This window comes from Chiloscyllium plagiosum, unplaced genomic scaffold (genome assembly GCF_037043375.1).
Source record: "Chiloscyllium plagiosum isolate Xiang-an unplaced genomic scaffold, Cpla_swu_hap1 HiC_scaffold_25, whole genome shotgun sequence".
In the NCBI taxonomy this organism is placed as follows: Eukaryota; Metazoa; Chordata; class Chondrichthyes; order Orectolobiformes; family Hemiscylliidae; genus Chiloscyllium; species Chiloscyllium plagiosum.
Genome location: NW_028270163.1, coordinates 29,813,613 through 29,839,883, shown reverse-complemented (window position 1 = coordinate 29,839,883; position 26,271 = coordinate 29,813,613). Strand labels below are relative to the sequence as shown.

General features: G+C 42.8%; 1 protein-coding gene across 3 annotated transcripts in view; it reads right to left on the bottom strand.

Moving 5' to 3' along the window:
- Positions 1-26,271, bottom strand: part of mgat5b (alpha-1,6-mannosylglycoprotein 6-beta-N-acetylglucosaminyltransferase B) — an 876,343-nt gene that overhangs the window by 354,902 nt on the left and 495,170 nt on the right. For all 3 annotated transcript variants that reach the window (XM_088000554.1, XM_043714644.2, XM_043714643.2), the window contains one exon: positions 11,285-11,449. In XM_088000554.1, coding sequence (XP_087856680.1) covers positions 11,285-11,449 — 165 coding nt within the window. The remainder of the gene's footprint in view (positions 1-11,284; positions 11,450-26,271) is intronic.

The window sequence follows — 26,271 nt, the reverse complement described above, 5'->3', positions numbered from 1 at the left end:
ATGTAATTGTAAACCAGACACTCTTATGCATAACCTTCATGATTGTCTCCATGTTCCTTGCCTATCTCAATGTTTCTATGAACTATTATTCCAGCATGGCAAGTGGAAGATGTTAGGCTAAAACTACCCTTCTTAAAGTCCGGCCATAAAATCTCAAATCAATAAACACTGTGTTCCATGACGTGGAGCTTTTGGTGTTGGACATGGGATGGGCAAAGTCAGAAGTCACACAACACCAGGTTATAGTCCAACAGGTTTATTTGAAATGACAAGCTAAACCTGTTGGACTATAACCTGGTGTCCTGTGACTTCTGACGATGCAATCACACCTGGGAACAGAACACAGATAAGACTTTCATAAAACCAACAAATGAACTGAAAGATGAAAGACTTCAGCTGAACAGCTCAATCTTGCTCTTAAAGAAGTTACTTACGTACATATAGATTTATTTTTATCCATTTAAAGTTGTTCCACATTGTCTGACAGAATCACCACCTCCTCAACATCAGCTTTATTTGATATTTACATCTGGTCCATTATTAGAGGCAGCTAGCATTCATTTTGGTCGACAGTACTAATTACTTTCCTATCACGTGGCAGAAAGGTCATGCATTCTTCTCCTTTGTGAGAAATCCAATGTAAGTTTAGCAAGTCTCAGGACTGACAGAAAGGGCTAATGAACTGGGTATCTATGTGAAATGCTTTGCTGAATATTTCTCTTGTTCAAAAATTTAGAACTGAACCAAAAGCAAAAAAAAAGGTTCCCTGCTTATTAAGGGCTTGTAAACAATTCAGAATAACAAGCGGAGAAATTTAAAGTAAAAGTGAACTTCAAACTCAGAGTCATGTAAGCTAGTGGTTAAAAATTAAAACTCTTGCAGAACGAGAGCCCAAACAACTGTAGACTGTTGGATTATATTTTGAATTGATTCTATATGCCATTGCACCCTCTGATGATATCTTTCAATAAACATGGCAATGTGAAGTATCAATTTACAAGTACTTTGTTTGAAAATTTAAGTTACATATAGTCCCAAAGTCATTTTTTTTTCTGCTCATGTTCTTTGATTTTAAACTTTGCTGAAAGGAGACTAGAAGCTGAAGCTTTCCATCTTGTACTTACCAGAACTCAAATGCAAGGAACAGACCTGAAATGAGACATTTCGCTAACTGTACAAATGAGTAATATACTAGGAAGGGGGATTTCAAGACTAGGGGGCACACTTTTAAGGTGAGAGGAGAGAGATTTAAGAAAGACATGAGGGGCAAATCTTTAACATAGAGGATGGTTCGCGTGTGGAATGAACTTCCTGAGGAAGTGGGGATGTGGGTACAATAACAATGTTTAAAAGACATTTGGATAAATATATGAATAGAAAAGGTTTGGAGGGATATGGGCCAGGAGCAGGCAGGTGGGACCAGTTTAGTTTGGGATTTTGTTCGGCATGGGCCGGCTGAACTGAAGGGTCTGTTTCCATGGTGTATGACTCTATGAGTCTCAGTACTGTTGTGATGTTAGGGATGCACACTGAATGTCCCAAGAATGGCAGAGAGCATCAAACACTGTCCTGTTGACAATTTGCTAAGTTCAACAATCTGCTCGTGTTCAACCAGCCTATGCATGCAAATTTCAGAAAACTATATCCACCATTAGACACAATTTTGCTAAAGGAAATAATTTTATTAAATAATCCAGACAGTGCTAAGAGTTACATCGGAAACCAATTTAAGACAATCAGCCAAGTCGATGGTGTGATGCATTTGAGCTACATAAATACTCAGGACCCTGCTATTTGTGTGCAATTTGTACATGCATTAGATCATTTTCATCAAAAGAGGTCACGGAAACAGCTAAACTCTGTATATCCCAATGGCAATGTCCTGACCAATCAGAAAATATTTGCTTGGTCTGAGAATTAATAATTAACTCCACTTGCTGAATGTTTGTGCCAATAATGGCCTGACCAACAAGCACCCTCCTCTCTAACTGGATAAAATGGTGTATATTTATTCAAGTCTGTTTCTTGCACCCTAGCTCTAATGAGTACAACACCTAAGTCTTCATCTTCTACTCTGCCAACCTCAGCTCCTTTGTTGATGAAACTATCATTTATGCCGATATAACTACTAGTTTTGACTATACTAATGTTTCCTAACCTGACCTCCTTTCAATTATTCTGTCTAATGTTCAATTCATTCAAAGATTTGCTGTTCATATCTAATCATTCAACAACCTCTAACTCATCCATCACCATTGTCCTGTGGATATAACTCATCCTGAATCCCGCCTCTGCTGTCATAGAGTAATAGAGTCATGGAAATGTACAACACGGAAACAGACCCTTCGTTCCAACTTGTCCATGCCGACCCAGAAATCCCAACCCAATCTTGCCCCACCTGCCAGCACCTGGCCCGTATCCCTCCAAACCCCTCCTATTCATATAGCCATCCAGATGCCTTTTAAATATTGCAATTGTACTAGCCTTCACCACTTCCTCTGGCAGTGATACACAAATTCAACAGCAAAGGCAGTAACTGCTAGCTCTGTCAGTTAACAAAGTGAGTTTCTCTCTCTCTCTCTCTCTCTCCCCTGCACTGACCTCACCATGTGCTTCCTTTGTCTGTTCTTCTCCCTTTTAAAAGTGCTGTTGTTTTGACTCCTTTTTCTCCAAAGTTCCAAAACAATGCAACAGCATATAAAACAGTAATTGCTGCTCCTGGAATTTGAGGAAATCACCTCCAACACCTCAAAAAAGGAGCAGCTGTTACAGCCAGAAATTTTTCCCATCCTCCATCTTGGATTACCCAGAATCCTTTTTCCTAAAAGAAGCACATCGCCCAATGTGGAGCTTGAACCACAACCCTTAGATTAAGAACCACATGCTCTACTGACTTAGTTAGCCAGGCCTTGCACTGACTTCCAGCTTAGAAAATGCAGTTTCATGTTTTAAATCGCATCACGATTTTGCACAACACTATTTCTATGATAAAAGGTTGAGTACTATTTTAAATTTAGATTCCCTACAGTGTGGAAACAGGCCCTTTGGCACAACAAGTCCACACCGACCCTCCGAAGAGTAACCCACCCAGACCCATTCCCCTACATTTACCCCTGACGAATGCGCTTAATCTGCTCTCTCCACCCCATCACCGATTTGTTTCTGGCAGTTAATTGGCTGAATCCTACAGAACAGTTCTAAAGAAGGGCTACTGGACTCGAATCATTAATAAAACTATTATCAATTGTTGCAGAAACCCATCTGGTTCACTTTTACTGTAGAAGGAAGAAAATCTGTCATCCTGACCCAGTCTGGCCTATGCGTAACTCCAAACCCACAGCAATATGATCGCTGCTCCCTGAAATAGCCTAGCAAGTTATTCAGTTCAAGGGAATATAAGCATGGGCAACAAATGTTGGCCTTGTCAGTGACAACTACATCCCATGTAAAAAATTGTACCAAAACATCTACAGCAAAATAAGTAATTTTGAAGCGTAGTCGTTGCCATGATGTAGAAGATATGTGAGCCAAAACTACACAGCAAGTTCCAACAAATGGCATGGTGATAACAACTAGGTAATCACTTTTTGGGATGTGGCTGGAGGGACAAATATTGATCAGGACACCTTTCTCTTTTTTTATAAAGTGGTACAGTGAGCTATTTTACCTGAGAAGGCAGACTTAGCCTCAGTTTTAACATCTCAGCTGATAAAGAGCACACTGCAGCTCTCCCTCAGTATTCCCATGGACTAGGAAAAAGTGAGGACTGCAGATGTTGGAGATTAGAGTCGAGAGTGTGGTGCTGAAAAAGCACAGCAGGTAAGGCAGCATCCGAGCAGCAGGAACTTCATTCCTGATGAAGTGCTAATGCCTGAAATGATGACTCTCCTACTCCTCAGATGCTGCCTGACCTGCTGTGCTTTTCCAGCACTACATTCCCATGGACTGTTGGTTTGATTGCCTTGCTCAGATTCTATAATGGGGTCCAAGCTCACAATTTTGTGACTGACAGGTCAGGGCATTACCAACTGAACTATTGCTGGCACCATTGTGTTTAAATTGCAGCAGTTATTTACTACCTATTCATTTCCCTGATTTCATAACATAAGAGTCACTGGGGAACCTGCATTATTGTATTAAGATACCTTCTCAGGTTTTCAAGCCTTTGGGGGCAATTTTAGGCTAATCTGCCTGTTGGAAATCTTACATGATCAGGTACATTGGTTTTACAACCCACCTCCTTGAAGTCAATATCGATTGATACAGGGTTAAATCAAACTTCCTTCATCTGATCCAATAAGCTTCCTGCCAAGCATAGCAACATAAAATTACCAGTGTATGCATTTTATAGACTTCTTTGACATGAGCCACCATATGAGATTTATTTTTATGAGAAAAATGCTTTATGATCTGTGTGAGGGGTTAAAAGCATTTGAAACATCAAGGTCATGCCAGCTAGGTTCTGCAGATCTAAGTCAAAGAGACAACGGTGTTCAGCTTCAGTTATTTCTACCACTCAAAGAGAAGTGAACAGTTGTTGTGGGATGGGGGATGTTGGCAGAGGTGGGGTGTTCATCCATCAACCATCAGACATTTATCAACCTATCACTGCTTTACTCAGACATGCAGTACATCTACTAACTTATTGAAAGCCACAGCAGCAAACATTGTTTGAATGTGGCATCTGCAATAAATCTTGTCTGATATAAGTATCTTATCTGTGCACCTGAGAATTATCATATCTATTTCACCAAGAAAACATTTATTCTATTAAAAAGACTGATCCTAAGTGATGCAGGAAATGTCTTAAAAATGGGTGGCAAATTCATTGACAGCAGTCTATAATCTAATTTTCCATTTCTATCCATGCTGGTTGATTTATCAAACAAAAACTATCTGGTGCCATATTGCCAAATGACATTGTAATCAGTAAATGTCATTAGTATTTTGCATGCTGCCAATATTTCACAGATGACAATGATTAAGATCTAAGGTAGTTTCCTGTCTTTAGTAATCTATTGTTAAAGTGAGGAAAAAAAGGACACCCACAATTATAGTTTAAAGGCCTATTTCTACCTCAAAAATCCATGTTTTCTTAAAAATCATTCTTGAAAAAGATGGGAAGAACTTCAGTGAAACTGTAGAGATCTGTCTATATTAGTTCTCCACTGTTTTTTGGAGTTTGACAGTTCACGCAATGTAAATCTATCCATAACTACAGCAGTTTGTATTTGTTGTGCCTCATTCACATTATAAAATATTTATTTGTATTTATTGTGGATCTTTTGCATTATAAAATATTTGCCTTGCCAGGCCCCAGCAAACAACATAGTGACCTAAGGAGATAAGAGAAACGTTACCAAAAGATTGGGCAACGAAATAGGTTTTAAGAAGCATATTAAAGGAGGACAGAGAGATAGAGAGGCAGAGAAGTTTAGTGAGTCAAAATAACTGAATGAATGTTCACTAATGACTGAGTGTTACGTGTTCAGAATGCCAAATAACCCAGAACTGGAGAAGCTCAGAGACCTTGTGAAGACATGCAGCAGAAACTATATGCGAAATGAATATTCAAGGCACGTCCAGAACAGATATGCTGAGGTGAATCCAATCCAAGACTGATGAACACACATCAAATAAGATTGGAATCCTCAACTCATTGCCCTTTTAGAAGAGTCCAAGGAGAATTCTCCTTCTCAATCCTATCCAAAATGAATACAATATGATGAAAAGCAAAGGAATATTTGAGCATAAAGTCTTCCCCTGCTGCATTGTTCTGGCTGATACTTCCAGCCTCGCTGGAACTATTGCTGCCTGCTTTCCCTGTTAAATTGTGATGGGACCTTCCATTGAGTTTTCCTTTTCTCTGCTCCACTTACTATCAGTCACGATGGTGATAGGGGCTGGGACCTGGTTGACCCTACAAATCTACCTGCTAATGCCTTACTGTTGATTGAAACCTACAGTGGCTCTCTCTCTTTTAGATTAGATTTCTTACAGTGTGGAAACAGGCCCTTCGGCCCAACAAGTCCACACCGCCCGCCGAAGCGCAACCCACCCATACCCCTACATTTACCCCTTATCTAACACTACGGGCAATTTAGCATGGCCAATTCACCTGACCTGCACATCTTTGGACTGTGGGAGGAAACCGGAGCACCCGGAGGAAACCCACGCAGACACGGGGAGAACGTGCAAACTTCACACAACTTTGCCTGAGTCGGGAATTGAACCCGGGTCTTTGGCGCTGTGAGGCAGCAGTGCTAACCACTGTGCCACCGTGCTGCCCAAAGTCCACACCGACCCTCCGAAGAGCAACTCACCAAGACCCATTGCCCTACACCTAACACTATGGGCAATTTAGCATGGCCAACTCACCTGACCTGCACAGTTTGGGACTGTGGGAGGAAACCCACGCAGACACGGGGAGAATGTGCAAACTCCACACAGTCAGTCGCCTGAAGCGGGAATTGAACCTGGGTGTCTGGCGCTGTGAGGTGGCAGTGCTAACCACTGTGCCGCCCAAAGTCACTTCAATTCCTTTACAATTCTTTGCTTTCTTATCTGACATTGCAGCAGCATTCCCACTCAGCAGCATTGAGATTCTAATTTTTGCATGATGGGAATCCTGCTGCACCTCTATAATGAACACTTAGTGAGTTGGATCTAGAATCGAGATAGAGGGTCAGAGGTGGTACCATTCTGCTAAAACTCTACCCCAAGAGGAGAATAAAACCCTGCATGGGGTTTGAATACAAATTCCAGATGAAATCTACAATTATGTCATTTATTATTAGAGTTAGAGAAAATTTGCATGCAAAATCAAAAATCTTATTTACTATTTCAAGATACCAGAAGTAGATTTTGGTCAAAGAATTGATTAGAATAACAGGACTAAGCTGAATGCTACCAGTGCAGGAATAAAGGAATGAAGGCACCTAATACAGATAGAAATAAAGGCTTTAAAAAAATGGAGATCCTGTAAATCAGAAACAAAAGCAGAAATTACTGGAAAAGCTCAGCAGGTACGGCAGCATCTGTGAAGAGAAATCATAGTTAACGTTTCAGGTCCAGAAACCCTTCCTCAGAACCGGAGCTATTCCTCAGGAAGAAAGACATCTAAGACATGTTTCTAGCAGAGCACTAAATAAAACTGTGAACTGCAATGATGGAAATTCAAAACAAAGGCAGAAACCTCAAGAGAAACTCAACAGGTCTGGCAGCACCTGTGGAGAGAAAGCAGAGTTAACATTTTGAGTCCAGTGACCTTTCTTTATCTGAAAGAGGTTTAACTGCCTGGAAATGACTTGCTTTCCTGAAAGACAAATAAATTGATGAAGAAGGGTCACCAGACTTGAAGTGTTAACTCTGTTTTCTCTCTACAAGTGCTGCCAAACCTTCTCCAGCAATTTTTTTTTTTGATCCTGAAGGGCAAGTAATTTTCCGGAGGCAAAATCTCCCTTCAAGGAAAAAGTTCTTTGACATGACCTGGCTTTTTGCAGCACCACTTCTGCCTTGTGGAATCCAAGATTACAAGGCAAGTCACATTGTTTTCACTGAATGTAGTGACGTTTGAAAATGACTACAAAATGGAGACTTGAAAAGCCTGAGCGGGGTTTCCTGACATTTTTTTGATTGTGTGGCTGATGGATGGTTTATTTATTTCAAAAACCTGATTGCCCTTTCAAAATAAAGGCAGCATAATGGCTTAGTGGTTAGCACTGTTGCCTCACTGTGCCAGGGACCCAGATTTGAATTCAGCCTTGGGTGACTGTCTGTATGAACATTCATTCTGTGTCTGTGTCCAGTTGAAAGATGTGCAGGTTAGATGGAATGGCCATGAGAAGTGTAATATTATGGGGACAGGGTTGTGGTGGTGGGATGCTCTTCAGAGGACTGGTGTAGACTTGGTTGGCCGAATGGCCTCTATCTGCACTGCAGGGACTCTATGATCCAACTGTGCATTTGTCATTATAGCTGTGCTGTTCAGTTTCCTCCCACCATGATTATTCAAAACAGCAGTGGGGTTGGGAATTAACAAAGATTCTAGTTTTGATGGTTGTTGTGCTGACTGCCCTCCTCTCCTGCAGTGAAATCTGAACTGTCTACTGACATCACATTAAGATCCCTGAGAACATCCACCAGTGGTTCCTATTTTGAATTTTGGGAATCAATGGAAGGTCCAACATTAACATATATATGAAGCTATGTTTACCATCATCAAGGTCTTTCTCCTGAAAGGCTAACTCCAGTGGATGTCTGAAAACTGCCCTCTTCAGCACATTCTCTTCTCCCTGCTAAAAGGACAGCCAACTAAAAATGTATAAGGATATGCTTAAAGTTGCCCTAAAACACAGAAACATTGACATTACTGACTGGGTAAAATACCTTGCTGACTGCTCAGCCTTGGGGGGGGGCACCTCCTGAGCTATCAAGGTGCTAAGCCCCTTAATGCACAGCATCTTCACTCTGGGTTGGAATGGTGGGTGGCAGTGGAATTTCATAGAATCCATAGAATTTCATAGAATCCCTACAGTGTGGAAACAGATCCTTCAGCCCTACAAGCTCACACTGACTCTCTGAAGAGTATCCCACCCAAACCCATTCTCCATTACTCTACATTTACCCCTAATCTACACGTCTGTGCACACTATGGGCAATTTAGCATGGCCAGTTCACCTAACCTGCACACCTTTGGATTGTGGGAGGAAACTGGAGCAACCGGAAAACCCGCGCAGACACAGGGAGAATGTGCAAACTCCACGCAGACAATCACCTTAGGGTGGAATCAAGCCCAGGTCCTTGGCACTGTGAGGCTGCAGTGCTAACTATTGAGCCACCCTGCCGCTCTAAGTAGCGGTGATGGAGGGAAAAGATGTATTCAGGGCTGTAGGGGCAAGTGACACCGCACCACTAGCATTCTGCCCAAACTGAGCATAGAAAGCATTGTGCGCAGCAGGGAGCAGTGTGTTTTTGTCCGCTATCTTGTTCTGCTTCATTTCATATCTCGTTACATTGTTTAAGCCTTGCCACAGGCAGTGGGTGTGTTTATGGTTGGATTGGGCCTCTCAATTGGACCTGTACTGCCTACTGGCAATGCTGATGGCTTTGCAGAGGATTTTCTGTATAGGTCTGGGCCTTCTGACTTGAATGCTGTCCGCCTGGTCTTCAGCAGGAAGTAGATTTCCCGGTTCATACAAAGTTTCCAGTTGGGGACCTCGAGGATTGATTTCATTGGCACGCAGTCTTCCACATTTTTGCCACTGAAACCGTGTTGATGGTGGTATACTTGTCTCAGTTTGCTGCTGAGTACTTGAATATGGACCAGTTCACCGATACCTCGCAGTCTCTGAGACACTGTTCCGCTGCCTTTATTCTGAGGACAATGCACGCCGGGAATGGGGTTATTCCAGTGAAATGACTCTTTCTAGATTTTCTGGAATCCGCATGAGGGAGAGGCTGTAGGGGTTAGTGTGGGAGAAGGGACTGCATGGGGTATTGCCAGGCAGATCAGGCTGTACTATGGGAACCTAGCACTCCGCTGTAGCATTCTGAAACCTGAATCTACTTGACCCATTGGCAAAGGAAAAGTAAAAGGTGGATCCCTTTTCTGTGGTCAAACTTGTTTGTGTGTCTGGCTCCAAGACTTTGCACAGTTCACTGTATAGGTTCATTCAATAATCCACATTAGCATAGGTAGGCTGTATTCACACAGTTTTAGTTAAGTGATTCTGGCCAATACAGGTTGGAATGTAAGGTTGTTCTCCAATGAAGCATCTAATATTCTCAACTGTCATACACATTTGCAGAACATGAAAGTAGAGAAGCATACTCAGAAGAACATTCATTGTTGGGACCCAAATGAGCTTTCTAGCACCTACAGCTTTACATCTACTGATAACAGACATTGTACCACTTTTTAAGTATCCATGAGGATTCTACTAAATTTCAATGACTTACTTTGAACATGAAGACCAAAAGAATTTGTGCATAATCAACCAGATGAGGAGTCACAGCGATGAGAGAGCTGTATCTGCTATAAAGTTGGCCTAACTGAAGGAAAGAGGCCTTTTCTTCAGTACCTGCTTTGTTCAGGCTAATCAGGACTGACTCTTTCACTCCAAAATGATTTATGAAGACAACCTGTCAATGTAATAAATGAGCAAATTGCAAAAACCATACCCATATTCTATTCAGCTCATATTGCAAGAACAGTAGGCATCAGACATCTGCACACATTATTATGAGGGTTGACTGTTCAATGTGCATTTATCTAGTGGCCAGATGCCATTGTGTCAATTCCTCAGTGTAAATCTCTGTAAACTATCTTTCTTGAAAAGAAGAAGATGAGTAGCTGCACACACATATGGTTACTTGAGATGGCATGTTTTATTATAAGCTCGGTTGAGAGCATGTTTCTTGCATTTTTAAACATTCCAAGTTTTTGCTATTGTGCTGAAACACATAAAACTTTGGTACCCAAAGCGAGTAAATCTGGCAATATTTCCTAAAATCTCACTGAGTGTTACTCAGACCATAATGATACAAAATGGACTCGCAGTATAGAGAAGATAATAGAAACTTATGTAAGTAAATTACAAGGAAGAAATCAAAATTGGAGATCCAGATGATAATAAATATAAAAGCTAATCTTCAGGTTTTAGCTTAAACTTTTGTTTACGACTCAATTTTAGACAGTTTATTTCCTCATTTGCAAAGTGTGTCAGTGAATTTTGATTGAAAATATTTCTTACAAATATTAATCTCTGTCATTTATTTATGGCCTGGAACAAAGGGTATTATTAACCTCTAAGTGATAGGACTGGCAGTATATCATTATTTCTGTTTTATAGAAGATAGTGAAACCCTATACCTATCTATTCTACATTATATGCCACTACTACCCAATAAAGCTGAGCTTGCAAGATTCACTGAGGATTGTTGATGATAATGCCATCAGAATTCATCATCTGTTAACTGACAGCCACCTCTGCACATAAAATATAAAAGACAGGAACCTTCATTTACAGATGTAGAAACTAACTCAATATGACATCAGAATGAAATAAATTCAGACAATAGTTGTAAGGGAGATAGGGCAGGTTCTGTTAGATCAGAGATAGCAGATACTAGAAAACATTTACTATTTAACTGTTCACTCAGTTCATTCAGAACAGACAATTTGCCTTCAGTCACAAATGTTCCAAGTATTTTAATAAGTTTTGGCTACTGCCTTTGCACTGAATATAGTTAACAGCATTTTAATGATAAAGCAGTGACATACCTGCACTTTTGTTTCAGTCCTGGGAGGGAAAGCAGTATGATTTTTCCATGGTGGTGGGGGGCAAAACCACTCTTTTTCACTGAGGTACAAGAGAAAGGAGCAGTCCGTGCCATCAACACCATAATAAGCATAACAAGGATCTGAGGTCCACCTGGCTCTCATCCACTTCATGAAGCAGCAATAAGGAAAAGAAGAACAAAGTGGAAAAAAGATCTGTTATCATCCACTGCATTTTCACACGCCCATGAACATATCATACATTTTTGCAGAGCATTACTTCTCAATTGGATTTGAAGTCTGATTTCCAGAAAAGGTGGGAAAGGAATTTTACCAACTCTGAACCATGGCAAGCTAAAAAAAAATCTTGTGTCTACTATTGATCTGATATTTTTCATTGTGCTATTTTCTCAGAGTCAAATGAACTTATCATGGGCACTTTAAAAAGGACATGGTGAGTCTATGAGAGTAAGCCATTTATTCCAAAGATTAGGGAAACTGATATACTCACTTTGTACGTTGAGTTGTTTGTTTGATACAAACCCAACGGTATAGTGAGTATATCGGCACAAAAGGAATGCTCCTCCAAATATTTAACAATTGACATGCTTTCGGAACTCAAATCTCCTGTTGCATCCATTGCTTAACTGACAGTTACAAATGCTGGCACATTCCTTTAAATGTCAAAATGAACACCTGGATCAATGTGTAAAAATTAGTGTTTGTTCATCTTAAATAAAATTACCAAATTCAAACCAGTATCCTGCTCGGTAAAGTGATATACATTAGGATTTCACCTATCCACTAGTTTTGTAGGTCGGATAAGGCTAAGTCAATATTTGATGAGCCCACACAAGCGCTACACATTGCAGGTTGACCATTAAGCAGCTGTGTGTTTTTTATCAAATACTGATCGATAATCAGAAATGAAAGATGACATGATTTGGAGAAGAGAGTGGATAAAAATGACCTCGATGTCAAGCTGAATGTTTTCCCCCCCTGAGGGCACTGTGGTGCTACCTTTTTAGTACATTAGTAAACTTAATCAATACAAATTATTTGAGTGTACAGCACTGCAACATAAGGACTTTAATGTGAAGTTTAAGATTTCTGCTTAAATAGTGTGCCTTTCAATGTCATATGACTACAGCACACTAGGATAGGATATACATTTGTACATGAGTGCTTTTCAATTCAAACGTCAGTTTTTTGATATACAAGAGGAAATAAGGGACGCATTAAGGCGAAACGGAAACAGGATCAGAAAACATAAATGGGAAGCTGCAAGGGAAGGAGCAGAGTACTTTAAAACAGTATGCAGCAGGAAATAAGTTTGAATATGCAGTTTAACCACATGTCCATAAAAAGGAAACAATCAGCAGTTACTTAAGGTCCAACGACCATTTGTATTGTTCAAGATAATTGCACAGTATCTCACCATGAGTTTGAGTGCAGTAGATAGGTAGTGAGGACAGATAAGCCCTGAAAATGACACAGAAGCAGAAATTCTGATAAAGCCATATAGCGATTGAGAGACCCAGGATATACAGGGTATGCAACTACAAACTAGTTTTGCAAAATGAAGAAAGAGAATGGTTTATGACATACATGGTTTATTCTGGAACAATGTTAACCATCATGACAGAATAAGCTATGAAAATGGTGTTTTGAGCTGTAGATGGCAGAGTGTCTCTGAGCTTGACCTCTCCCACCTGTGGTACAAGCTTGAATAAAGTGGATTTGTTATGTTCTCCTTGGGCCTGAAGACTTGATCTTTGCAAAACTCTCCATCACATTATCATATACGTTCTTAGTTGTCCAAGTTACCAAATATATATACAGGTTGTCATGCCTTAGCAGTTCATTATTTCCATCAGACTGTGTACATGTATTGCACACACAGGACAGAATTTTATTTGGGCCTGAGCAACCAGACTATGGCAAGAATGTAGCAGAATTGTGCAATATGTCCAGCAAGGCATATCTTGATGTTAGAGGCACTCTCTGAATATTTTAACTAGATTCCAGGTGTCAAAATGAGATTCACACCAGGGAGCAGTGAGTTGCCTAATAAGGGGGATTATTGCAGATTAATATCGTTATCTTGCCTCATTAATGCGCAGCTCCCCATCCTACCACCTGCCATGCACAAACTAGATGGCAAGAGTTCTCGACATGCAAGTCAGAGTGGGCTCTTGGCCAATTCAGCTCACCAGCTGCTTGCCATGTTGGACAACAAGCACTTAAAATTCAGAACACGTTCAATGGGCACTGGCCACATGCATCCTTCGTCTGTGCCAGCCGCGAGGAGTCCTCATGGCACATCTCTAGTCCACTTACAGGATGCTTCTGCACTTCAATGCTGAGTCTTGGGTGAAATGGTGGCCATTATTGTGATGCTGCAGTGACGATGTTCAACAACATTCAGGGACACACAGCCAGCTCAGGGACTGGACCAGACTGCATCTACAGGTGTTCACTTGCTCTCAGCGCTCACTCACTTTGAACATACCAGGATGCTTACAGCATCCCTGCCTTGCATTGCCTTGTCTTTTTGAGCTTCTCCCCCTCACTCAGAGATATCAGGCTCACATTATTGTTCTATTGCCATGCTGTTCAGTGCAGACACAAAGCCAGGATGATTTTCATAGCTGTCAATCAAGTTAATCAATCAAGTCGATGAGGATAGGCTTCAGTCAGGACATCCTGACACAGTAAGTTAAGAGTAGGCTCTGATAGCTGTCCGGGGCATTGGAAATGCTCAGTCAGCTACCAGGATCCTCTCTTCAAACAGGGTCAGGAGTTGGACATGGTGGTGAGGCAGATCCCACCAACTACCTTGAATCTTTCTGTCCTATCACAGGCTGTCAGTCAATTCTGGGATATTCAGTGGGAAGTTCATCTGGGATGGGACTAGAAATGGGTTGGGGGGGGTGAAATATAGCTGATTGGATAGTTAGTGTGATAAGTTTGGTTAGATATGGTGAGAGATGTTACTCGGTCATTGAGGCAAAAAAAAAACTTCTAACAAACCCAATGAAACTGACACTTATCCAAAACAAAATCACAAGATTCAGCCCAGTGACCTTAAATCATGCCAGTCTCTTAATGAAATGCGTATATGTTATTGATATTAGCCGTTCAGCTGTGTGATGTTTCAATGCCTCTGCTGCTCTGCTGCCTCTGATGGTCCAGAGTGTGACAAGCTGTTGTTTCATATTGAATCTGGAAAAATTTACAATCTGTTGTAGCACCTTCCATTTTCTTCATTGGGAGTGCTATTCTTGACAGCATTTATATCTGCTTTCCTTGCTTGTATGTCACATGCAAACATTATCTGGGTCCTTCAATGGCTAGTACAGTGTACTGACATCTCTTCTGGGTTTCATTTAGTTCCTTTGTGTCAATGCATACTGTTAGCTTTCCAGACTCTTACACTGCTATGATACTGCTAATCCATTCTTTAAGAATGACCACTTTCTCGATTACTCCCTTCTTTTCCAGCTATTCTAATTTGTCTTTCAGGTTGGTCTTTAGGGCAGGTGGAACATTCTTCAGCAGATGCGCTGTTAGTCTTATATTTGCAGCTACTTTGAGATGACGAACTCCTGGAAGACATCAAACATCCTGTGAGGCAATTGTTGTATGCATCTAGTGTGTGTTCCATGGTCAATAGTTCCTTATGCAGCAACACTTTCCGAACCTCTCTTCATATGTTGATAGTTACAAGTCCAAACCTTAGACTTGTTACAGCTGAGATGAGTGGCATTTGCTTGCTATCAATGATCTGGGCAACTCCAGATCTTTGATCATGTTATTGCATTGGGGTCACAGAATAATCTGTCCTCTTGGCACAAATATGGTACCTTCAAAAACCCTTAACCTTACTTTTGACAACTTCATTTTTGGATTGCTTGTTGAGCCACTTTTTCACAGATCTTTGAAGGTCATGGTGTACTGTTCATTAGAAACAGTTACTTGGGGCTGAAAACATGCTGTCTAAGATTTTAGAATTTCTGCTGTAAGAAAAATGAGCCTTGTTTTGCCTCCTGATTAGTTCTGCACTCGGAATGAACTGGCAGAAGGAAAGTAAAGCTCTGCATTTCTGAAGGGGCCTTGATCAGACACACATATTAAAATTAGGCAGTCCCCTCTTTTCAGAAAAGGGATGGAGTGACAATCTGTGTGAAATTGCCATTCCTCGAAAATACTGGGCCATGAGGATGGAGCAGATAAGTGGGAAAGAAGATGGACAGGTAGGACAGCTCAAGAGGGAGGTGCCAAGTTAGAGGGTTGGATCTGGGATAAGGTAGGGAGAGGGGCGATGAGGAAACTGGTGAAATAAACATTGATCCCATGTGGTTGGAGGGTCCCAAGGTCCCATGAGGTGTTCTTCCTCCAGGCTTCAGGTGGCTAGAATCTGGCGGTGGAGGAGGCTCAGGACTTGCATGTCCTTGATGGGAGGGGGAGTTAAACTGTGGGAGGGGGAGTTAAACTGTTTGGCTACAGGGCGGAGGGGTTGTTTAGTGTGTGTGTGTCCCAGAGGTGTTCTCTGAAATGTTCTGCAAATTGGCATCCTGTGTAGAGTAGACCACATCGGAAATAAAGGACACAGTAAATGACGTATGGACTTCAGTGAGGCATTTGATAAGAGTCTCCCATGGTAGGCTCATTCATACAGTCAGGAGGTATGGGATACAGGGAGATTTGGCTGTCTGAATTCAGAATTGGTTGGCTGACAGAAGGCAGAATTGTTGTAGATGGAATGTATTCTACCTGGAGGTCAGTGGTGAGTGGTGTCCATCAGGGCTCTGTTCTTGGTCCTCTGCTCTTTGTAGTTTTTGTAAATGACTTGGGTTGGGGGGTGGGTTAGTAAATTTGCTGATGACACAAAGGTTGGAGGTACCATTGTTAGTATCGGGGGCTATTGCAGGTTGCAGCACGACTTAAACAGGATGCAGAGCTGGGCTGAGAAATGGCAGATGGAGTTCAACCTGGATAAATGTAAAGTGATGCATTTTGGAAGATCGAACTTCAGTGTTGAATATAGGATTAAAGGCAGGATTCTTGGCAGTGTGGAGGAACAAAAGAATCTTGGTGTTCAAGTGCATAGATCCCTCAAAGTTGCCACCTAAGTGGATAGGGTTGTTAAGAATGCAGATGGTGTTTTGGCTTTCATTAACAGGGGGATAGAGTTTAAGAGTGGTGAGGTTTTGCTGCAGCTCAACAAGACCCTGGTCAGACTACACTTGGAATATTGTGACCAGTTCTGGTTGCCCTAGTATAGGATAGATGCAGAGGCTTTTGAGACGGTGCCAAGAAGGTTAACCAGGATGCTGCCTGGACTGGAGGGATTATCTTATGAGGAGAGACTGACTGAGCTCAGACTTTTCTCTCTGGAGAGAAGGAGGAAGAGAGGTGACCTGATCGAGGTATACAAGGTAATGAGAGCATGGATAGAGTCAATAGCCAGAGACTTTTCCCCAGAGCAGGATTGACTGGGATGAGGGGTCATAGTTTTAAGATATTAGGAGGAAGATATAGAGGAGACATTAGAAGTAAGTTCTTTATGCAGAGAGTTGTGAATGCATGGAATGCGTTGCCAGCAGTGGTGCTGGAAGCAGAGTCATTAGGGACATTTAAGCAACTACTGGACATGCACATGGACAGCAGTGAATTGAGAGGTGCGTATGTTAGGTTATTTTATTTTAGATAAGGAATAATCCTTGGCACAACATTGTGGGCCGAAGGGCCTGTTCTGTGCTATACTTCTCTATTTTCTACATTCTATGTAGAGGTGCAGGAAAATCACTGCCAAATGTGGAAGGACCCTTTGGGACTTTGGATTGAAATGAGGAGGGCGTGTCGGTGCATGTTTTACACCTCTTGCGGTGGCACGGGAAGGTACTGGGAGTGGAGGGTGGGTTGGTGGGTGGCATGGACCTAACAAGCAAGTCGTGAAGGGAATGGTCTCTGCAGAATGCAGATAGGGGTGAAGAGGGAAATATACCTCTGGTGGTGAGTCTGGCTGTAGGTGGATGATGCATTGTATCTGGAGGTTGGTGGAGTGGAAGGTGAGGATCAGGGGTGTTCTATCCTTGTTGCGATTGGAGGGGTGGTGTTCAAGGGCCAAGGTTTCGGGAAGTGGAGGAGATACACTGGAGGGCATCGTTGACCGTGTGGGAGGAGAAATTGCGGTCCTTGAAGGAGGCCTGTCTGTATACAGTAAGCATGCCTCATGGTTAAGGAGACAGGACTGTGGCAGACAAAGACAGACATTAGTACACGATTTCATTTCAGTCCATGTTTTGAACGATTAGGAACAGTTGTAAGTTACCAAAGTTAGTTTGTCCTTTAACCAGTGCCAAAAATATCAGCAGTTTGACATTAAAGGATGTAAATACAGTTTACACAGAGGAATATGATATTTGGAATTGTGCCTTATCACACATTTTCTGATTGTTTGATGCTTTGCTTCAAATTGCTGACAGCAAAAGGAGCATTCTATGTGCTGAAGTACAAAATGTTAGCAAGACTGTATTTAATCTTATTAATATTAGCATGTTTGGCAGTTACAGAGGGGAATAAATTATCCTGGTCAGATTTGACATACACTGAGACAATGCCTATTGTAAAGAGGTGACTTCATGAAGCAACAATTGTTTTGGCAAAAGTTGTTATAACCAGGATTGTTTTCAGAGATCCTCTAGGACCAACCTTGGTCCTGGAAGATGTAAGTAATGTTTGTTGCACATGTGAGCTGGAATCAAATTCAAAGGGTTGAACTTGACTAAGTGTCCACCTCATTCAGTGACTAGGAAGACAATTAGAAAGTGGGACACTGGAGATGATACTGTTAACGATGGTGTAAAGGTAAGGATGCTCAAGAGGCCAACATAGAACAGTCGAAATAGAGCAGTGAGTCGCAGGATTGTAGGGGATTATAGAGACAAGGAAGGATGAGGGCTTTGAAAACAAGAGAAAGAGTTAGGATTTTAGTGCTGCTTGAACAAGAGCACATGTAGATTGTTAGAGCACAGGGGTTATGGGAGAAAGCAGCTTTAGAGGAGTTCAGACACAGGAAGTACAATATTGGATTGTATCAGGTTTACAGAGGGTATAGTGTTGAAACTGTTCAGAGGGGCAGTGATAAATTAACAATGATGAGCACTTTAGCAATAGATGAGCTGTAGTAGGAACAAGGTGGCCATGTTGTTGAGGTGGAACTCAGAGGTCTTAATAACTCAGAGGTCTAAATAACGCACCTGCGTTTGAAATGTGCCCCACTTCTTTGGCAAACTTGGCTATGACTGAAATTATTGCTTTGACTTGTAAATGTACTGGAGTTATTTCATGTTGTCAATCAGACTCAAGCATGTTTTGGTCATTTATTATTTTGGGAACTCTGCAGTGTTCATAAAGTCACAAAACTTCAGATCCCCAGATGTTGCATGCAGTAACTCCTATACTTCTGCTTGCAAAGAAATGGTGTAAGTGAAGTTGATCAAGAACAGGCGGAACTGTCTTAGATTACCCATGTAGATGTGATTGTAAAGAAGTCACAAGACCTTTGCTTCCTCAGGCAGCCTACAAAACTCAGCATGTCCAGAAGGACCTTCACCACCTTTTACAGATGCACCATAGAGAGCATTCTATCCAGGTGCATAATGGACTGGTCTGGCAACTGCTCTGCCTAGACCATAAGAAACTACAGAGGGTTGTGTGCACAGCCCAGACCATCACAGAAGCCAATCTTCCCTCCATGGACTCCATTTACAATTCTCATTGCCGTTGAAAATGCCATCATCATCGAAGGTTTCTCCAACCCTAGTAATGCTCTTCTACAACCTCTTCCAACAGGCAGAAGGTACAGAGGCTTGAACACATGCACCAACAGGTTATAGAATCATAGATTTCTGTAGCATAGAGAAAGACCCTTTGGCCCAAACTGATCCATGCTGACCAAAAGGTTCAAGAACAGCTTCTTCCCAGCTGTTATTAGACTGATGAATGGACTCTCTAATATCAAGTAATGTTGATCTTGTTAATGTTGATCTTGCTTTATGCACATCCTGTGCAGTGTAAACTGCACGCCTCACTCTGTCCAAGTTTTCTTTACCCTATGATCTGCCTGTACTGCTTGCAAACAAAGCTTTCCACTGTACTTAGATACATGTGACAATAAATAAAATCAAATGAAATCAAACCAGATGTGTTGGGATGAGGAGGTGGAACCAGAAGCAATTTGCCATTAAAGAGTAGCAAGTTTCTATCTCGAGATCATTTTACGAGAGGGTTGGGGGTCAAGTGGCATGAATGGATAGGGATCTGCAGCTATCCAACAACAAGTGGCTGGATACAATTAGGCCATTTAAAGAGCCAATTAAAGCCAGTGTCCCAACACCAACTCAACTTGCAAGTCAGCAGGAGGGCATCCTCCAAAACTGAAACCTGGCTGAATGGGTAGAGGAATCTCACAGCTGATAGATGGAGAGGGATAGAAAATAAATATATGGATAGAAAATGGATGTTGAGAATTTCTAACATGGAAATCAAAATGGGAATCTGGTGAATCTAGTGTCATTGCTTGCTTATCCACAACTCCATCTTGAATACCAGGGAGAATCATTGAGTGGTTTGGAGCGTGACTTGCATGTGATGGTGCTTCCATCTATCGGTTGCTCTTGTCCTTCTAGATGGTAGTGAATAGGGATTTGGAAGATTCTGTCTAAGCAGCCTTTGGGAATATCTGTAGTACATATTGTAGATGGTACACACTGCTTCTACAGAATGTCGGTGGTGAAAGGAGTGAATACTTGTGGATGTGTTGGTAATCAAGTGGCTAATTTTTGTTGGATTGTGTCAAGCTTCTTGAGTATTGTTGCAATTGCACTCATCCAGGCAAATGGAGAGTATTCTATCCTAATCCTGAATTTGTAGATGGTGCATAGGTTTTCGGGAGTCAGGTGGTGAATTACTTGCTGAAAGATTCCTAGTGTCTGAGCTGCTCTTGTACCACAGTATGTATATGGCTAGTCTAGTTCCATTTCTGTTCAATGGTAAACATGGTGTGATATTGTTGGGGTTTCAGTGACAATGGCACCATTGTAATTCTGGGCTGATGGCTGGATTCTCTATTGTTGGGGTGGTCATTGCCAGGCACTTGTATGCCACAACTGCCAATTGCCCAAATCTGGATATTGTCCAGGTCTTGCTAAATTTGGACAAGAACTGTGTCAGTATCTGGGTGGGGTGGTGGGGGATAGTGGGAGTCACAAACAGTACTCAGCAATATATAGTTATTGGTAAACATTCCCACTTTGACCGTTTGATACAAGGAAGGTCATTGATGAAACAGATTGTTAAGCCTAGGACACCAATCTGAGGAACGCCTGCAGAGATGCCATGGAGCTGAGATGGCTGATTTCCAACAATCATAAAGAGATTAAAATGTGCCAGGCCTGATTCTAACCAGCAAAGAATTTGCCCCCAATTCCCGTTGATTCCAGTTTTGCCAGGGCTTGTTGATGCTACACAGTCAAATGCAGCTTTGATGCCAAGTGCTGCCACACTCACCTCACCTATAGATTTCAACTCTTTTGTCCATGTTTGAACCAAGGCTGTAATGAGGTCAAGAGCTGAGTGGCCCTGGTGGAACCCAAGCTGAATGTCAGTTATCAGGTTGTTATGAAGCAAATGCTGCTTGATGGCACCGTTGATGACTTCTTCCACCATGTTATTGAAGACTGAAAGTAGACTGATGAAGGCAACAATTGTCCAGGGTGAATTTGTCCAGCTTTTTATTTATAGCAGGAGTGGGTAGGCTTGACAAGGGAGGCAGAAGCATCCCTTCAGTATTCATGCAGTCTCGTGTGGTACATAAGGCAGGCTTGCTGGTGTACCCTCTCATGCATCTCTGCCTTATTCTAGAGCACATGTCAGTACTGCTGCTGGAATGTTGCCAGGGCCCATAGCCATGGCAGTATCCTGTGCTTCCAGCCATTTCTTGATATCACATGGGGTGAATTAAATTTGCTGAAGACTGGCAACTGTGATGCTGGACACTGAGGGAGGCCATTTAGGATCATCCACTCAGGGCTTCTGGCTAAATATTCTTGCAAATTTTTCAGCCTTATCCTTTGCACTGTTGTGCTTGGTTCTCTCATCATTGTGGAGCCTCCTCCTTCAGTGAGCTGATTCGTTTCCCAGCACCATTCATGGCTGAATATAGCAGGACTACAGAACTTAAATTTGATTCATGTTTTATGGGATTGCTTAGCTCTCTCTAATATTAGCTGCTTTTGCTGATTTGGACATGCAAGTAGCACTGTAGTACCACCCGGTTGGCACCTCATTTTCAGATTTGCCTGAGGGTGCCCATGGCATGCCCTTCTGGACACATGTCATGATAGAGTGGGGAATATGCCAGGCCATGAGGTTGTAGATTTTATTAAAATATGACTCTGTTGTTGCTGAGGGCTCACAGCACTCATAGATGCCCAATCTTGAGTTGCTAGGCCTGTTCTAGCCAATTTTTCCTCCATGCTGCATGGCAGCACAGTCACTCTGAGGATCCGCACATGCTGAGTGGCGTACGGACATTGACTTCCTGCTTCTGAAGTCTCTGTCACACCTGAACCTCGGAAATCTGAGCTGGAGAAAAACAAATTTGAGGGAATAAAGCTTCTAAGTCTATCTCATTTAGCACAATTATGGTGCCCTCATGATTTGGGATATCCCAATGTGAAGATATAACTCAATCTTCACAAGGTCTGTGTGGTGGTCATTCCTACAGATACTGTCATGGATAGGTGCAGCAGGTAGATTTGTACATGAGGTCCCATCCTTCTCCTAAGCACCCATGACCATATCATGCAACATTATGAAGTAATCCCATTAATCGTTGTGATACACTAATAATATTTGCTGCCTGAGGCAGCAGCACCGCTAGTATTCCTACTATCCTGAGTGATACTGAATGCAGCCTTGCTGATGCATCCCCTCCTGAATCCATGCCCTATTCTTCATGGTGGAGGTCAGTGCAGAGGTCAACCCGGGCCAAGAGACTCTCCTCATTGAAGATGAGGAGCTGTAAGCCTGACTCCCTAGTGCCTGACCTGGCTTTTTCTGCCCCATTATGGACTGTTTTCACCTGGATTGAAAGAAAAGAAGGGGTAGAGTGAGAAAAAAAATAGCTGGCACAGTTGTTAGTGTTAGTGTAGTGGTGAGGTGGCACAAGTGAGGGTGAAGGCAGCACAGAGGTCATATGGGATTTGTAATTTTGTTTTGGGTTGGGAGGGACAGGGTGAGCGAGGTGATAAAGCATGAGCCTTCGTGGGAGAGTGTTCAGTGGCAGAGATAGAGTGAGTGTGAGGTGGCACAGAAAGGATGGTGGCGTTTTATGTGGGTGGAGCAGAGAAGGAGAAAGTGAGGTCTGCAGATGCTGGAGATCAAAGTTGAAACTTTATTGCTGGAACAGCACAGCAGGTCAGGCAGCATCCAGGGAACAGGAGACTCGACATTTCAGGCACAGGCCCTTCTTCAGGAATGAGCAGAGAGTGTTCAGCAGGAGAAGATAAAAGGTAGGGAGGAGGGACTTGGAGGAGGGGCGTTGGAAATGTGATAGGTGGAAAGAGGTCAAGGTGAGGGTGATAGGTCGGAGTAGGATGGAGGCGGAGAGGTCAAGAAGAAGACTGCAGGTCAGGAAGGCGGTGCCGGGCTGGAGGGATTCGGCTGAGACAAGGTGGGGGGAGGGGGGATGAAGAAACTGGTGAAGTCCAAGTTCATCCCCTGTGGTTGGAGGGTTCCCAGTCGGAAGATAAGACGCTCCTCCTCCGACCGTCGCGTTGTTGTGGTTTGGCGGTGGATGAGTCCAATGACCTGCATATCCTCGGTGGAGTGGGAGGGGGAGTTGAAATGCTGTGCTACAGGGTGGTTGGGTTGGTTCGTCCGGGTGGCCCAGAGGTGCTCTCTGAATCGCTCCGCAAGTAGGCGGCCTGTCTCCCCAATATAGAGGAGGCCACACCGGCTGCAGCGGATGCAGTAGATAATGTGGGTGGAGGTGCAGGTGAATCTGTGGCGGATATGGAAGTTTCCTTTGGGGCCTTGGAGAGAAGTGAGGGGGGAGGTGTGGGCGCAAGTGTTGCACCTCCTGCGGTTGCAAGGGAAGGTGCCGGGAGTGGAGGTTGGGTCGGTGGGGGGTGTGGATCTGACAAGGGAGTCGCGGAGGGAGTGGTCTCTACGGAAAGCTGATAGGGGAGGGGAGGGAAATATATCCTTGGTGCTGGGGTCTGTTTGGAGGTGGCGGAAGTGACGGCGGATGATGCGCTGTACATGGAGATTGGTGGGGTGGTAGGTGAGGACCAGTGGGGTTCTGTCCTGGTGGCGGTTGGAGGGGCGGGGCTCAAGGGCGGAGGAGCGGGAAGTGGAGGAGATGCGGTGGAGGGCACCGTCGACCACGTCGGGGGGGAAATTGCGGTCCTTGAAGAAGGAGGCCATCTGTGTTGTACGTATTTTGAACTGGTCCTCCTGGGAGCAGATGCGGCGGAGACGAAGGAATTGGGAGAATGGGATGGCGTTTTTACAGGGGGCAGGATGGGAGGAGGTGTAGTCCAGGTAGCTGTGGGAGTCGGTTGGTTTGTAGTAGATGTCCGTGTTGATTCGGTCGCCTGAGATAGAAACAGAAAGGTCTAGGAAGGGGAGGAAGGAGTCCGAGACTGTCCAGGTGAATTTGAGGTCGGGGTGGAAGGTGTTAGTGTAGTGGATGAACTGTTCAACCTCCTCGTGGGAGCACGAGGTAGCGCCGATACAGTCATCAATGTAGCGAAGGAAAAGATGGGGGGTGGGGCCAGTGTAGTTGCGGAAGATGGATTGTTCCACATACCCTACGAAGAGGCAGGCATAGCTGGGGCCCATGCGGGTGCCCATGGCTACTCCTTTTGTTTGGAGAAAGTGGGAGGATTGGAAAGAAAAGTTGTTCAGGGTGAGGACCAGTTCGGTCAGTCGAAGGAGGGTGTCAGTGGAAGGGTACTGGGTGGTACGGCGGGAAAGGAAGAAGCGGAGTGCTTTGAGTCCTTCGTGATGGGGGATGGAGGTGTACAGGGACTGGATGTCCATGGTGAAGATGAGGCATTGGGGACCGGGGAAGCGGAAATCCTGGAGGAGGTGGAGGGCGTGGGTGGTGTCACGAACGTAGGTGGGGAGTTCTTGGACTAATGGGGACAGGACCGTGTCGAGGAGCAGAGAAGGCCATTCACCCTCTTGGGTTACTGCTGGACATTCCTGACCGGGATGGCAACCTTGGACAAGGCTGGCACAGCTTGGCACATTTCTCTGCCAGTCCTGGAGGAAGAGGATGGGCTTTCCCTGAAGCATGCTGACCACCAGCGCCTCCAGATACTTGTCCGTAACACAGGCACCAATTTCTCTTTGTCTGCCACATCTGTGTGAAAAGCCTTGATTTGTGCTGGACAGCACAGGGGCAGCCATCACTTTATCAGATGCATGATGACCTTTTAAAGACATCACCAGCAGTATTGATCGTGGGACACCCCAGCAGTGGCCAGTACTTCCACCTACAGTGAGCCAGCGAATTGTGTTAGCATTGGAAAAGACAGACATGGTGTCCCTTAAATGAAGTGGGTTTGGGACAGTAGTGTGAGAAAACTCCCTAGTACTTGCAGAGAGAAACCCTCCATGAAACTAAATGAAAATCTCAACTAACCAATTTCTGTAAGAATCAGCCCATTCCATTCATCACAATTTGAAGTACATAATAAAAATACCTTCCTATTTCTACTATATTAATTTTCTTCCCATTTTCAAAACCTGACACAATCACATTTATCCTTTAATAGCTCGCTTACTATGCAAAATGTTCAGAATTATTTATTGCTTTCCTAATATCGCTTGAAATGTTTTCCAATCTTTATTTTACACATTATCCATTCTTCCTCATTTCCTCTTTCAGAACTAATTTTCAAAATATTTCACTATTTTATCCATTGTTATTTGAATACCCTGTAAGAATGCAAGAAATACAATATAAAATGACACTGTTACACTGTTAGTGCAGATTGTAATTCAATAGTGCTAGGTCTATGCACATGATGTGAACAAACTGAAACACACTGGAAGATTTTAAAAATTCCAAAGGAAGCATGCGTTTGCCCAACATATCAGTATATTTAATGAGAAATACACAACTGATCGTTGTTATTCATTACACCACAAGATTTTGGCTACTTACTCTTTGGTTTTCTTCTTTTGTTATTTAATATGCTCATTGCTTTTCATGCAATTCTCTTCCCCATGGTCGAGTCTAGCTGGATACTACAATATATTTAGGATCCCATTAGGATCTCCGTAATTGAGCTCAATTGTTTTCAGTTTACCCTCGTGGAATCACAATTTTCTAGGCAGGCCTGTCAGTATAATTAATTTGTTTCAACAGCTCAGCTTATATTTAATTGTTGCAATGTATTTGGGTTAATGCTACCCTTTCATGAATGAGGACATTTAACAGTGCTATCTGGATTGCAGAATTTAGTACAATACAGTACAGGTCATGCTGTGTAGTGATTTAACTGGAAAATGTGCACCACATTTGATGACTACATTGCTGCAATTGTACAGATGGAAGAAAGCCATATGCTACAAATAGAAATTGCTTGAACTCTGGGTACAAGAAAGGCCAGATATTAATTGTATGAAGTGGATGGATTGCCTGCCACAGAGTAATTATATGTCTTGAATAAAAGAACGCTCTGGCAGTAATTGTATACCCTGAATAAATTGCCTACATTATAGAAGTTATGTTCCCTGGAGCAACAAAGCAGAAGCATGAAGTTTAAGTTGTCCCGCTAGGTTTCCTAGATCTGGTATACAGTGAACTGAAGGGAATAGATGAAGTATTAATTTCACCTGCGAGTGATTGGTCAGAGAGGTGACAAACAGAAAATAATTGGTCGTGATAAATATAGAATTACAAT